Source organism: Aegilops tauschii, chromosome 1 (assembly GCF_002575655.3).
Source record: "Aegilops tauschii subsp. strangulata cultivar AL8/78 chromosome 1, Aet v6.0, whole genome shotgun sequence".
Taxonomy (NCBI): Eukaryota; Viridiplantae; Streptophyta; class Magnoliopsida; order Poales; family Poaceae; genus Aegilops; species Aegilops tauschii.
The window spans coordinates 31,744,782-31,758,662 of NC_053035.3; the positions used below are offsets into that span (position 1 = coordinate 31,744,782).

The 13,881-nt window shown below is 51.1% G+C and overlaps 1 protein-coding gene across 1 annotated transcript; it reads right to left on the reverse strand.

Moving 5' to 3' along the window:
• Positions 1 to 693: 693 nt before the first annotated feature.
• LOC123494756 (uncharacterized) lies at positions 694 to 2,554 on the reverse strand. The gene is made up of 2 exons (XM_045231059.1): positions 1,448 to 2,554; positions 694 to 1,377 (listed from the first exon to the last, which is right to left on the reverse strand). The coding sequence occupies exons 1-2, from the start codon at positions 2,552 to 2,554 to the stop codon at positions 694 to 696; spliced, it is 1,791 nt and encodes a 596-aa protein (XP_045086994.1).
• Positions 2,555 to 13,881: the final 11,327 nt, after the last annotated feature.

Sequence of the window (13,881 nt, forward strand, 5' to 3'; positions counted from 1 at the left end):
GGATTGACATCTTACTATTGTCAGGAAAACAAGAAGTGCAGACTTGGAAACGAGAGTGAATAGAACCCGGAAGTTAAGCGTGCTCAGGCGGGAGTAGTGAGAGGATGGGTGACCGTCCGGGAAGTTAGATGATTTGGAATGATGAGGGGTGATTAGAGATTAGAGGTTAAATTGAGCAGTGATGAGGGGTGATTAGAGATTAGAGGTTAAAATAATTCAGAAATTTGAAAATCAAAAAAATTCAAAAAAATTCAAAAAAAATTTAAAAAATCATAAAATTTCCTTTAGTACCGGTTGGTGTTACCAACCGGGACTAAAGGTGGACCTCAGGCAGCGGCCACGTGGAGGGCCTTTAGTCCCAGTTCGTGTAAGAACCGGGACTAAAGGGGGTAGTAACGACCCTTTAGTCCCGGTTCCAGAATCGGGACTAAAGGCCCTTAGAGCATCTCCAGCCGTTCGGCCCCCCAGGGCGCCGAAAAACTGCACCCTGGGGGCGAGCCGGCGCTAGTTCGGCCCCTGGGGGCGGCCTAGTTCCCAGCCACGGCTCCAGCCCCCCCCCCCCCCCCCCCGCCTTGGCAAATTCAAACGTAGTTCATTCCCGCGCCCAAAAATAAACGCCACAATCCGGCGATCAAGCGGTGATCGGCGATCGATGAAAAGTTCGGCGTACAAAAATCAGAATAGAAACGCGCATCAGACGGTGAGGTCGGCCTCCGGCGTCGGCGGAGTCGGCGTGCGCGGGCTTGACGGGGTCTCTGTGCTTGGCGGCGTGGCTTCTGCGCTGCGGGCAGTCTCGGCGGCATCATCGGTCGGGCTTGTTGGCCGCGTCGGCGTGCGCGTGGGCGGCGTCGTCGTGGGCGTGGGCGTGGGCGGCGTCGTCGAGGGAAGCTGGTCCAGGATGAGGCCGACATGCGCCCTGTACCACGCCTTGACCGCCCCGTCGGTGCTCTGGAGCATGTCCGCCCCGCCCAGCAGGAAAGCCAGGTCGGTGTTCCTCTTCTTCGCGGCGACGTTGGTCCGGAGTAGGTCGAGCTTGACGGCGCTTGTCGACATCAACGCCGACCACCGCGCCTCGGTCTTCTCTTCACGAAGGACGGCTCGGGCCTGTGCGTCGGCGAGGCAGTGCTGGATGGATTCCTGCACGCGAGCGGTGGCCGCGTCGGCGTGTTTCCCCTTCTTGGCACCTTTGTTGCCGTCCGGCCGCCCTTCTGACGCGCCCGGAGCCGGCGCGTCCGGCTTGTATGTCTCCTTGGCCTTCTCGAGGGTGCGCCGGACTTCCGCCCACTTGTCGCACTTGTCAATGCGCTTGTTAACGTGGAGGTACTTGAACTCGGTGTGGTTGTTGCTCTGCCTATACAGGCCGAACATGCGCAGCAACTGCGCGGGGACGAACAAACAGTTGACGGGCACACACGGCGAAGAGAGACGGGAGACCGGCGTGGCATACCTGATCCTCAATACTGGCGCCGCTCTCCGGGCGAGTGGCCACCTCCTCGACGACACCATGCCATTTGTTGCACGCCCCCTGGATGCGCCCCCAATGGTTCGCCATCGCCTTCGACCCGCGCTGCATGTAGACGCCTTTGAAGTAGGGGTCGATGAGCATGCGCTCGTCGAACTCGGCCTTGATGCGCGCCCAGTACGTGTCGATGCTCTGGTTCGCGCCGGTGGTCGGGTCGAGGCAGACGATTTTCCATGCCTCGGCGAGGCATTCCTCCTCCTTGGACGCCCACTTGATGCGCGGCTCGGCTGACCTGGCCATCCGCTTCTTCTTCTTGCGCCCCCTCGCCGGCTCCTCCTCGTCCTCGTCCTCCTCCTCGTCCTCGTCCTCCTGCTCCTCCTGCTCCTCGTCGCCGTAGATGTAGCCGAGCTCGCCGTCCATGCCGCCGCTGAGATCCACCGCCTCATCCGCGGTGAACCCGGGAGACGCGGCGGCCGCAGCCGATCCTTCCGCGATGATGTCGTCCATCTCGGTCTCGGTCTCGTCGGCGTCGCCGAGGTGCGAGAAGGGCAGTGCGCAACGGCGGAGAGGGGGCGTCGGGGAGGACGCGTACGCGGGCGGCGAGTAGTTGTATGGAGGGTACTGCACGCCGGTGAAGGCGCGCGAGGGCGTGCGCTGGGCTGGGTGTCCATGGGGGAACGTGACATTTGGGTTGAACCCACCGTGCACGTCCCCGTCGGCGTAGCCCGGCGATCCCCATGGCTGCGGCGTCAGAGACCCGACACCTTGCTGGCCCCAGGGCGCGTACGGCGCGTGGTTGCCGGGGGGATTCATCATCCCCGCGCGTGCCGCCTCGGCCTCGGCCTGGTCCGCGGAAGCGGCAGCGGCACCCGCAGCCGCGCGTGCCGCGTTGTCACGGGCCTTCTTGGCGAGGGCCCTATTCCGCCGATCGGAGGTGACGGCCTCCCGTCGCTGTACTTCTACCCTCCAATCGGCGTTTGTCATTCCCGGCGGCTTGGACGGCGGCGCCCTCGGCTTCCTCTGCTTCGGCTGGGCGACGGAGGTGGTCGCGGTTGCCGCGGCGCGGGGGACGACGTACTTCTTCGGTGCCATGGCGGCCGGCTGGGAGGCGAGCGGGAGAGAGAATGGCGGGAGGAAAGGCGAAAATGGGAGGGAACTGGGGGGAAAAGCCGGGACAAACGGCGGGAAGAGGCGCTCGACTCGCCGACAGGGCGGACCCACGCGCGCCTTTTCGCTTGTGCCGGCGCCCCAGGCGCCCCCAGGGCACCGGGTTCTGCCTGGGTCCGCCGGCACCAGATTCGGCCCGAGCCGGCAAAAACGGGCTTCTGCGAGGGGGGGGGGGCGACTGGGCCGTTTTTTCGGCGTCGGCGCGGCAAAAACCGCCTGGGGAGGGCCTGTTGGGGGCGCGGCTGGAGATGCTCTTATAAACCGGGACTAAAAGCCATTTTTCTACTAGTGAATGTACCTCAGACTGATGTACTAATTTGCTATGGGGCAACCAATTACAGTGAAGTCCAATTGGGCTTGGTTGGAGGGCAGGGCATAAACTTTATTTTTCAATACGTAGTTCTTCATGCATGGTGGTACTACCTTATATTTCCTGCATGTGTAACATATGGTCTATGTTACACAATGTTTGCCGTTACACAAGCTCGACAAGTGTCCTGAGCACGACCATAAAGAAGCAACAGGCAAACCACACTACCTTGAATCCAGAGAGATCTAGGCAGTGGAAAACGAGTCGAGTGTGCTGTGTTCCATGATGCCTCCCAAACTTATGTACACCACTGCTGCTGCTGCTGTTGGTGCTATGCACTGGTTGCCCCATTTTGCCTCCATTACTAAAGTTCCTGGTGAGGTTTCTCTTGGTTACTGAAGCAGCTACATTTCCTTCTGGCTGCTCCTCCTTTTAAGGAAGAGAAAGGGTGTCGTCTTTAACTGGATATATAAATTCAACACAACCACCATGCAATGGATGCATAAATTTATGTCCTTCATGGCCAGTGTATTGCCTTGATCTAATTTGATTCACGGCCGTTGCACTGCTTTGATCTACTACAGTTGATTAATGTTTTCTGCAGTATGTTCTAGTACTGATGTTTTGTCTTTCATGTGGTTTTTAATTAATATGCTTTGTTTTAATTTACCAAAAATTGATGTAATGCATCCTTGGTATTCTTCGATGGTTCAAGTAATTTTGGTTTCTTGGAATTTCATGGTACCACATGGTTGGGGTGCTTTAATTTACATGAATTATGTTCCTAAATTAAAAATAAGATGACATCTCCTCACTATCCCATTTAACCACACGGAAGAAGACTTTTGAAAAGCATAAACAAATACAGGCCCTGCCCCGTGTGTGTCAGTGTCACTAACAAATTGAAAGAAAAACAATTGAATGGCAATGGATGCAGAAATTTATGTCCTTCACGGCCGGTGTTCCTTGGAATCTTGGCAGCATGAATTTCATAAGGACAAACAATAACAAAACTAAATGGCGATTTCTTGAAAACTGGGAACTTTGTATATATATATATGATGATTGCAAGTATGAATATGACCAGAGTCAGAAGTACACTGCTAATACAACATGAGCAGGACCGCAAATAGCCAGATTCAAGGTTAAAATTAAAGTTAAGACCAGCAGAGATACCTGTAGGCCAAGAGGATTACAAATCTTATCTTCCCTGAGATGTACATGAATTTTCAGGGGGTAAAAACGATAACAGCGATCTCCCGGCCTGTGAGCTTACATTAAAGTGAAGCAGATAATATACACCGGCCCGGTTGCGCCAAAACCTAATCTGTGTGTATTCATAGTCTTCACACAGATACAACACTCTCGCAGCCTCCTGCCATTTTGACACAAGCCAGTCTGGAAGAAAAAATCCATCTGTTCTACTAAATGGAATCTATAGCCTATATGTTCAGGAGGGAACAGTTGTCATGGCTTATACCTCGCCTTACAGTCGCCACTGCATTGAGAGATGCCGGAGGAAATGCCTTCATTGAATAATGTTTTTGTGGGATTATCGAAAAAAGATTTTCGCCCCGCTTTATATATAAAGCACCAAACCACAAGCATCCAGTACAACCACACGCCACCACAGCACACGCACACACCCAAGACAGGATACAAAGGCGCTGAGCGCAGCAACACCACTCCTAGCACTACCGCCCTGAAGATATGAAGCTACATATGACGAACCATGCGCTCCAAGGCGGCGCCTTCAGGAAGGATACGACGCCGGAGCGCCGCCACCGCCCGATCCAAGGATCAGAGTTTCCCCCGGAGCCGCATGACGGGCAATGAAAGCCGCGACGACGCCTTCAAGAAGGGAACGATCTTCGCCGCCGCCGGTCCGTCCGAAGATAGAGCAGGTTTTCACCTCGGCCAACAATCACCGCCACCGAACGCCACACCCCGGCAACCATGCCGCCCACACGACCATGGTGATTGGGCAGCACCAAGGCACGGGCTTTGTCCAAGAGCACCGCGCAACCACCACCACCAGAGCCGTCGCCCCAACATCCAAGACCTCGACACCACCTCACCCGTGACCCGCCACACCCCAACGAAAGAGACGAGCGGAAAGGTCCCACCTTTCGCGCCCCTGGGCGACCCCCAGCGTCGAGACCCAATAGGTCGGCCAAAACTAGCATCCACCGACCCATCCTGCTGCCCCAAGCGCAAGATGAGCTCGGTCCTGCAGCAACGAGAGGGGGACGAGGTCAGTCCTGCTGCATCGTGCGCGAGTCGAGCTCGGTCCTGCTGCATCGTGCGCGAGACGAGCTCTGTCCTTCGGCATCGGGCGCGAGACGAGCGGTGGACCGCAGCTGGGAGAGGACCAGCCCTTTGATGGGAGGAGCGTCCGGGAGACGAGGAGATGGGGTGAAGGTCGAGACGGCCCGAACGCAGACAAACCGATGCCGGAGAAGCCGGCCGTTGCCGCGGACAGATCCATCGAGCCACCGTGAAGCCGCCACGACACCGGTAGGCCACCGAGACCTACCCATGCCGCCGCCCACGGCCGGAGCAGCAGCCACGCCCGGCCGCTGCCCATCCGCGTCGCCCGGCGAGCTCCAAGCGCCGGAGCCGTCGGGCACGCACCACCAGAGCCATCGCCACTGCGCCTCCACCCCGACCAGCCGAGGGGGCCTCGGTCAGGGCCGCCACCCGCAGCCCTAGCCGTCGCGGCCCGCGTCGCCGAGAGGCCAGATCCGGAAGAGCCGCCGCGGCCACCGTCTCCAACCTCCAGCCCGCACCACCACCAACAACTGCCGCGGTGCCACCACCACCTGCCGCGGCCACGGCAGAGGTGGCCACCTGCAGCCCGCGCCGCCATGGGCCAGATCTGGCCGCGCAGGAGACGCCGCCGTCTCGGGCACACGCGCGCCACCCGCCTAGCCGCCCGCCGCGGGGGGGGGGGGGGGGGGGGGAGGGACGACACGGAGCCGCCCCAGCCCGCCGCGCCGCCATGGAGCCCGGCCGCAGCGCCACGACCCGGCCCAGGGCGCCGGCCCACGCCAGCACCGCCCGAGCAGGGAGACAAAGGGGCCCCGCCACCGCCGGCAGCAGCAGGGCTTCGCCCGACCGTGCCCCTGGGCGGCGGCGAGGGAGGAGGAGAGGGAAGGAGGGAGCGGCGGCGAGGGTTGGGGATGGCCTCCGGGCCGCCTCGCGGGAGACGACGCGGAGGGAGAGCTTCTCTGTTTCACCAAAAAATTCAGGTGTTTCCCTTTTGCGGGATTCATTGAATTGATAGTTCACATCCGTTTTTTAAGATAGTAGATTACCCTGACCTAGTGTTAACGAGCATCCAGCACCTCCAAAAAACATGTATTGTTCAAATATCATCAGGGGTTATAACCATAAGTGTAGTACCAGCTAATTACACATATCAGCTACAGAAATAAACGGACATGACTTCCCATGAGGAGGTGAATTTTGTGATCTATAACCATATATGAACACAACCAACATCTATGTCTAGTGATTAGTTTCAATAAAGGATATCTCCAAAAACTCATTAACATGGTGTACTTGTGTTAAGGATGGAAAACGGTTTGACTTTCTGATTCAAGTAATTTCTGGATGACACAGCATACAAAGATCAATAAGGCGGTGGATCTAGAATTATTACCAGTTACCAAGGGTTGGACTTTAAGATGCAGTCGTTTATGCAATTTGTAATGATTGTAGAGTTACATTTCTGCCGTTTGCCATATAACGATTCGCCTATGTACAATTGTACTACACAATAGTAGCATAACATATGACCTGTTTTCCTGGATAATAAACATAATGCTACTATTCATAGAAAGGATAAGAGGCAAGAGTTTAATATAGGAGAACAATGAGCATTGATCAATAATAAAGGTTGGATACCTATAAATCGGCAATTAACTTAATATTGCAACTTGCAAAAAGTTTGGCAGTTGTGAAAACATATCCGAGCATGTTGTCACTAAATAGAACCGCTCATGATGCCACTATTGGGAAACATGGAAGAAAACAAAAACAAATCGCCCTATGATCACCCAGAAACAATATGAAGATGCATAAATGGTTTGGATCACGGTCGTTATCGACTCCGACTAACAGCGGAAGTAGACAAGTCAGTGTAGATCATACCCGGAGTCCCTCGAACCATAGATGAACGATCCCGCTAACCGTCCACGAATGATCCCACAAAGGGAAGGTCGAAAGAACAACATCTCTACTTATTTGCAAGCGTATGATCTTCATGATCCGGCATCGCTTCGCCGCCAGCTAATTTTCGCCAAAGAATTAGAAGGAGGAGATTAGAACCACACTAGGCTTCTAATTTTGAGGATCTAGGTCAAGCTCTAACTGATCAAATAGGATACTAGAACTAGAACTAGAGAAACAAGAGGAGGCTTCAAACTTGTGTATTCAAATAGCACCTTAGCCTCTAGTATATATAGGTTGGAGGGAGAGGGAGGGGCGCCAAAGAAGGAGGGACGGCCCCTCCTTCGTGTGCCGGCTAGGGGGAAGGAGGGGCGCCCCTATGTCTCGCTTTAAGCGAGATAGGGGGATGCGCTCGCGTCGGGGGAGCCCCAGATGGGCCGGCCCAGCCGCGCGGGAGCCACAGCCGTTTTTGTTTGCTTTTTTCTATTTTCTGTTGTCATTTTTTGCTTTATTTTTGAACTTTTCTTTATACTTTAAAATATTCTACATACACACACACACACACATATATATATATATATACACACACTAGTAAGATGCATGTGCGTTGCACGGAACACCGAAATGCATTGATCCAGGAGTTGTTTATTTGATAAAGTGTGTGTGGGGTCATCCCATGTGTAACAAATATCGATAGGTTTCTTCGCATATTCATTCTTCTCTAGAGCTCACAAGCATCCGGGTGAATAGTAAATGTAGGCAAAACAGATTTAAAAAATCGTTTGCCAATAAAAGTGTTCAAGTTCACAAGCATTCGGGTGAATAATAAATGTAGGCAAAACAGATTTTAAAAAATCGTTTGCAATAAAAGAGTTTAAGTGTTCAACTGCATCCAAAACTTCATGGAGAAATAACACTTGCTGTGCTTCACAAAAACTGATATTTAAAAATTATTTTTTGAGTATCGATTTTGTTTATTTTTTCTAGACCACCATCAATGTAACTCGGGATGAGTTGGAAGGGAGCGGAGGAGAAGGCGAGAAGGAGGGGGTCGTGGTGGTGGTCGGCAATGCGGTCTGAGAGAAGGCATGAGAGGCGTTGGGGTAGACGGGGCCGATAGCAGCGACCTCTCCTGATCCTTCTTATATTTTTCTGAGATGGCTAGATGAGGTGAGAGGTAGAGATGGCTGAACGTGAGAGGCAAGGGGTTATCTACAAACGAGAAGTGGAGTGTGGGGGTCTTTTTGCAAAACAGACATAGTTTATCTCAGATGCGTCGGATGTAAATCGAACGGTTGTAAATGAAGGATGGCAGGCACATCATCATCACCAACTCAACTTTTTATAGGAGTACAGATATTCCAAAAAACACTCTTAAAAAATGTCACGCCCCGTTACGTCCAACAAAGTCAGGAGTAACGGAAGCCGTCACTTCAGAGTTGCGCCAGGATCAGTTAAGGAGAACAGTATCATGTATAAGACGGAGCAGCTGCCATGAGTAGGCAAGCTTTTATTACATAGACACCTGAAGTATCGACTAAGCCTAAGCGGCCATGACGATAGATCGTCACCCGTTTCTAGTACGAGCCTTTTAGACCAACCATGGAGGGCATCTACTCTTCATAGCCTTGATTGTCGACTTCCTCATAATCATACTCCACTTCAGAATAACTGAAGTCGTCAAGATGACCAGACTCATCATAAGTACCATTCTCTATCGCCTCGGAGTTCTCATAACTTTCTTGTTTTAAAAAACAACATAAGTACAGCTGAGTACGTATAAAATACGTACTCCCCAAGTTGCCGGGGAAAATGGATGCATGAGTTTTCAAAGAGGAAAAACTTTATCGGCCACGGCTACCACCACCGAGCCATTAGCTCAAAATACTTTGTAGGTAAAACATATTTTCCCTTAACCCATTTTGTTGAAAACCAAATTTTATTCATAAAAACTACTGGTGGCAGAGCGACGTGGGATCTTACATCCTGTGTTAGAGGAAAACCCACACGACGCACTTCCAAACCCGGAAGCTGGGAGTGATATCACATTTACTCTGATCAGAGGTGTACTACTTTGCCCATAGCATCACTTGGTCCGAGTCGTCCATGCGTTATCCGTGTGCACGACTAGACCAAGGAACCAGAACCTTTAACCAGCCCGTACACTACCTCTGCTTTTCCACCTTGCCTTACTAAAGGCCCACGGGTCGAGACCCCTGACCGGCGGTCCCGCCCTAGGGTGACTGTACCTACCCGGCTACAGCCACCTTCTCGCCCATGCAGAGGCAGAACTTGGCATGGGTAGTCGGTTCAGCCCGTCCCATTCCAGGTCTATGATCAGTACGGTTTGTGCCGCTTTTGAAGTAAGCGACAGTTGGTTGTGTCCTAATGTGATACCCTATATAGAGGAGCCCGTCATCCAAGACAACCCTACCTGGGTTGCCTTCACCAACATGAGCTCCCCTACCCTCCAAATATTTATTTATAACGTAACACTGCCCGAGTCACAACTACTTAATACACATACCTCACCTGATCTGGTCTAATTGCCAAATCAGTGGATCCACCTGATCCAAAATTTCATTTTATTTATGAAAAATATTTATTTTTAATTCTTATGCAAAATTTTAGAAATGACCCATAGCCCGAAAAACATTTATCAAGACATGGTCAAGGAGATGACGACTTGCCGGATAGTGCTTCGATCAACTCGGAACCACCAGACGTGGCTCCTACGGGTCCGAGATCGACTCCTGATAATTATTTCAGGAACATGTTTATATTATTATTATTATTATTATTATTATTATTATTATTATTCCTAATTAAAAATCTAAACATCCAACAACACAGCCATTTTGAGCAAGCCACATGTAATTAACTAAGTGGTGATACGTCCTAGTGTTTTATTGAGAGATAAAAATGCATCAAGCCATCCAAAACAGAGTAGCATGCACACACGTCATCCAGCCCAGAGAATAAGTACATGGTAAGTAAAAAGGAAACAGTAGCCTAGTACTGCACTACTAGTACTTCGCTGGTTGAGCCCCAGCCCCGTGTCTATCAAAAAGACTACTCAACTTCTTGCTGTCCCACGAACAGAACCAGCCCGCTCACCTCTCTCTCTCCCCCAAGAACAGAGCACGGCCGCCGTCGCCTCGATCTGCCCCGTCCGGGCATCTCCGGCGACACGGAGGACACCATATCCCCCTATTTATTTGATCCGCCGCCGCCAAAAACGTCGCCACCACTCAATCCTAGCGCCGCCTGATTTAGGTCCGGTGGGCGTGCCGCCGGCTGCAGCGGCAACGACGTCTCCATGCCTACATCCTCCCCCAGCGCAGCCACACGCACGAGGCGTGCAGCCACGGGCATCGGGCGCGTGCGGCTTCACCGGCGCTGCTCGGTCGCCATGGCTCTGCTGCTAACGGTGTGGACTAGCCACATCCTACTGCTACTAACTGGTAAGTACTAATCCTGATTCCTTCTCCATGAAGTGCTCCAAATTTCACAACAAGTGCCTGCTATATGTGAACGTGGGTGTGCATATGTTGTTCATTTTATCTCAGGCCCTACTATTCCCCACTCAGCCATATTGCCTTCTTTCTCTTTGTTTATCTCAAGGCCACGAAATAAATCAAGATTTAATCTATGGTGTGGTCATGGTATTGCTACTGATTAGATCTAAATGCTATTCCTAACTAGTGCTACTCATCCTTGAACACCATATAGAAGTAAACAGTGGCAGTGAAACCCAAAAATAATTACTTGTGAGTAGATTATAAACATCAATCACTCAATGTTTGCTACAGATTGGCAGGGATTAATAATTAGGACAAGGCAGTATACACAGGAAGGTTGATCTTTTGGATACACACATACATGTCTTAGCAAGTTGCTAGTACTTAGGATTTGATTCTTGGCATGTTGGATCTAGTACAAGCCACGGATGTCATTCACAGAAACTTTTACAAGCTTTTGCAATTGATTTAATTAGTTTTGACTAACTTGGGTGTTTACGTAAACATTTTGTTCTTTTTACAGCAAGGTAAATAGATCAAGGTGAATAGATGCTCATGGACTGATTCAAACCGAGGTGGAGATAGATAAGAAATCAAGCAAGAAGGGCTAACACAACAAGGTACTTGATTAGTACCTGGTGGCGCATGCAACCCAAAGAGCTTCACAGCAGTGGAGGACAGCAGTGTGGCAGAAGATGAAAAGGCAAGGTGAAAAAGGCAGAGGGGTTTCTCCAGCGGATGACTGTGTGTGGCCACGGTGAAAGGGATGGCTTCTATTTATAGTGGGGTGAATAGCTATGTCGGTTTGGGGCACAAAACACATATTTGACCTGTGGACGAAAACAATTCAAAATTTGAACTGCTTTCAAAAAAATTCACGCTGCTGACCCTTTCGAGTGGCGCCCGACAGCAAGGCGCCGCACCGTACTGTGCAGCACCTTTGTCTAAGGCGTCGCATATTTAGCCAGCGTGGCAGCCCGGGGCCAGGCGCGGCCCCACGGACAGCAGTGCAGTGCCTATCTCTAGGGCGTCACACTTGTAATGTGCAGCGCCTGGCTCTTGGGCGCTGCACTATCAGTTTGCCACTTTGGCTGGCCCCTCACCCCACCCCACCCACAAGCTGAAGCAAAGCGCCCTCCCCCCTCTCAAATCCTTCTCAAATCTTGCAAATCCGGAGTATTTGTCCGTGGATTTCGAAGCCAACCCCTCCCTTAAGGTAATCTCCTCCGATCCCCTCTTTTTCATCCATAGAAATTGTCACATTTGCTCAAATCTTGCTAGTTTGGGGAAACCCTAGTTTTGGCTTGGATTTGGAAATTTGTCTTCAAACATGTTATGTTTCTTCGCTAATTTGGTAGGGTTAGGTTTCATACTATGCTAGGGTTAGGGTTATGTGTGTTTTTATGTTGGGGTTAGGGTTAGGGCTATGCTATTGTTAGGGTTGTTGTTATTGTTAAGTGGGGGTTAGGGTTGTTTCATATCTATGTTAGGGCTTATGTATTTTGTGCAAATACTTGGTTAAGTACTTACTTGATATATGTGTGTTTTTTATTATTGTAGGGATGGGAAGAACATGTGTTTATGTTCATCATGTGGATAAAGAGGCCTTTTTGAAAGACAATGTTGAGCCGGACCCGGATGAGCTTGACATGGTGTTTGAGAGGAGTCCTAGCTATGTGGAGCTCTTGGAACAAGTGAGGAAGGATTTGAATTGGATGGACCCAAGTGACGTTGTTGAGTTCAAGGAAAGGCATAATGTTGGTTTTGGAATGCACATCCGTTGGAAGACACTGCGTGTGAACTCCGAGCAACGTTGGGTTGCATACAAGGAGATGGTTGCCGAATCTCTAGACAAGGCTCTTGACTTATTTGCCTCCAAGAAGATTGAGTCTACTTTGCATTTGGACTTGAACCGGACCCCCCCCCCCCCCCGTTGGTTGCTAGCACTCCCCCACCCATGAACCAAGATCAAATAAGTGAACCTCATTTCACGCAACAAGATTGGCCAACATTGAGCCCGACTCCAAACAATCAAAATGAAGCTTTTGAAGAGGAGAATGATGAGTACGGGGAGGATGACAACGAAGTTGATCTTCATGACAACAATGTGGGTGATCTCGACCAATATAATGTGCAAGAGACAATGGACCAATCCATCCCTTTTTCCCATGCATATGCATCGGACTCGGATGACGATGGTCCCGATGAAGAAGTTGATGAGGAGGGGTTCACGCCGAAGGAGGCCCAAGCATTCAAGAAGGTATTCGGGCGGGATCACAAGACACCATTGTTCAAGGATCTTAGTCTCGCGGATGAAGCCGTTGTGGATGGTGGCAAATGCATATATCTTGGAGCTAGGCCAAGTTCTCACCATGATTTGGAAGATGGAAAGAACGGGATATTTCCCGGTTGTGAGTTTGATTCTTTCTTGGAACTGAAGATGTGGCTCGACAACTACTCGGTTACGCATTATCGTCCACATAGAGTGGCCAACTCGGATGTCAATGTGCGTTACACGGTTAAGTGTGAAGTGCCAAGATGTCCACGTATTGTGCATGCAAGGCCATGGAAAATAGGTCCCACTTGGCGCATAGTGAGTTGTCTACCAACTCACATGTGCCAGCACAAGAATGCGGATCGCGATCTTGTGTACCAACAACACAGACAACTCACGTTCGAGTTCATCACTTACAGGCTTTCCAACCAAATATCCACACTTCCAACAATGAGCATTAAGAGTGTCATTGACATTGTGAAAGTCATCTTTCATTACAAGATCAAGTACGGCAAGGCATGGAAGGCGAAGCAAGCCGCATTCAGATGTTATATGGCAATTGGGAGGAAGCATACAACCGACTCCCTAGGTTGTCGTTAGCTATGGCCGCCACAAACCCAGGCATGGTTCATGTGGTCGAGCCTCATGGGCACCAAACATTGCTTCACAACGGGAGGACCGTGCGAGCATTTGGCCGTGCATTCTGGGCCTTTGAGCAATGCGTGAGGGCTTTTGAGCATTGTCGGCCCGTCATCGCCATTGATGGCACGTTCTTGACCGAACAATACAAGGTCACTCTTTTGGTTGCAATAGCAAGTGATGCCAATAACTGGGTGTTGCCTTTGGCTTTCGCTTTGGTTGAGGTGGAGAACAATGATAACTAGGAGTGGTTCTTGCATCAATTGAGAACAAGGGTATTACCGGCTGAAAGGGAAATTTGTGTCATATCGGATCACCATCCAGGAATTCTAAA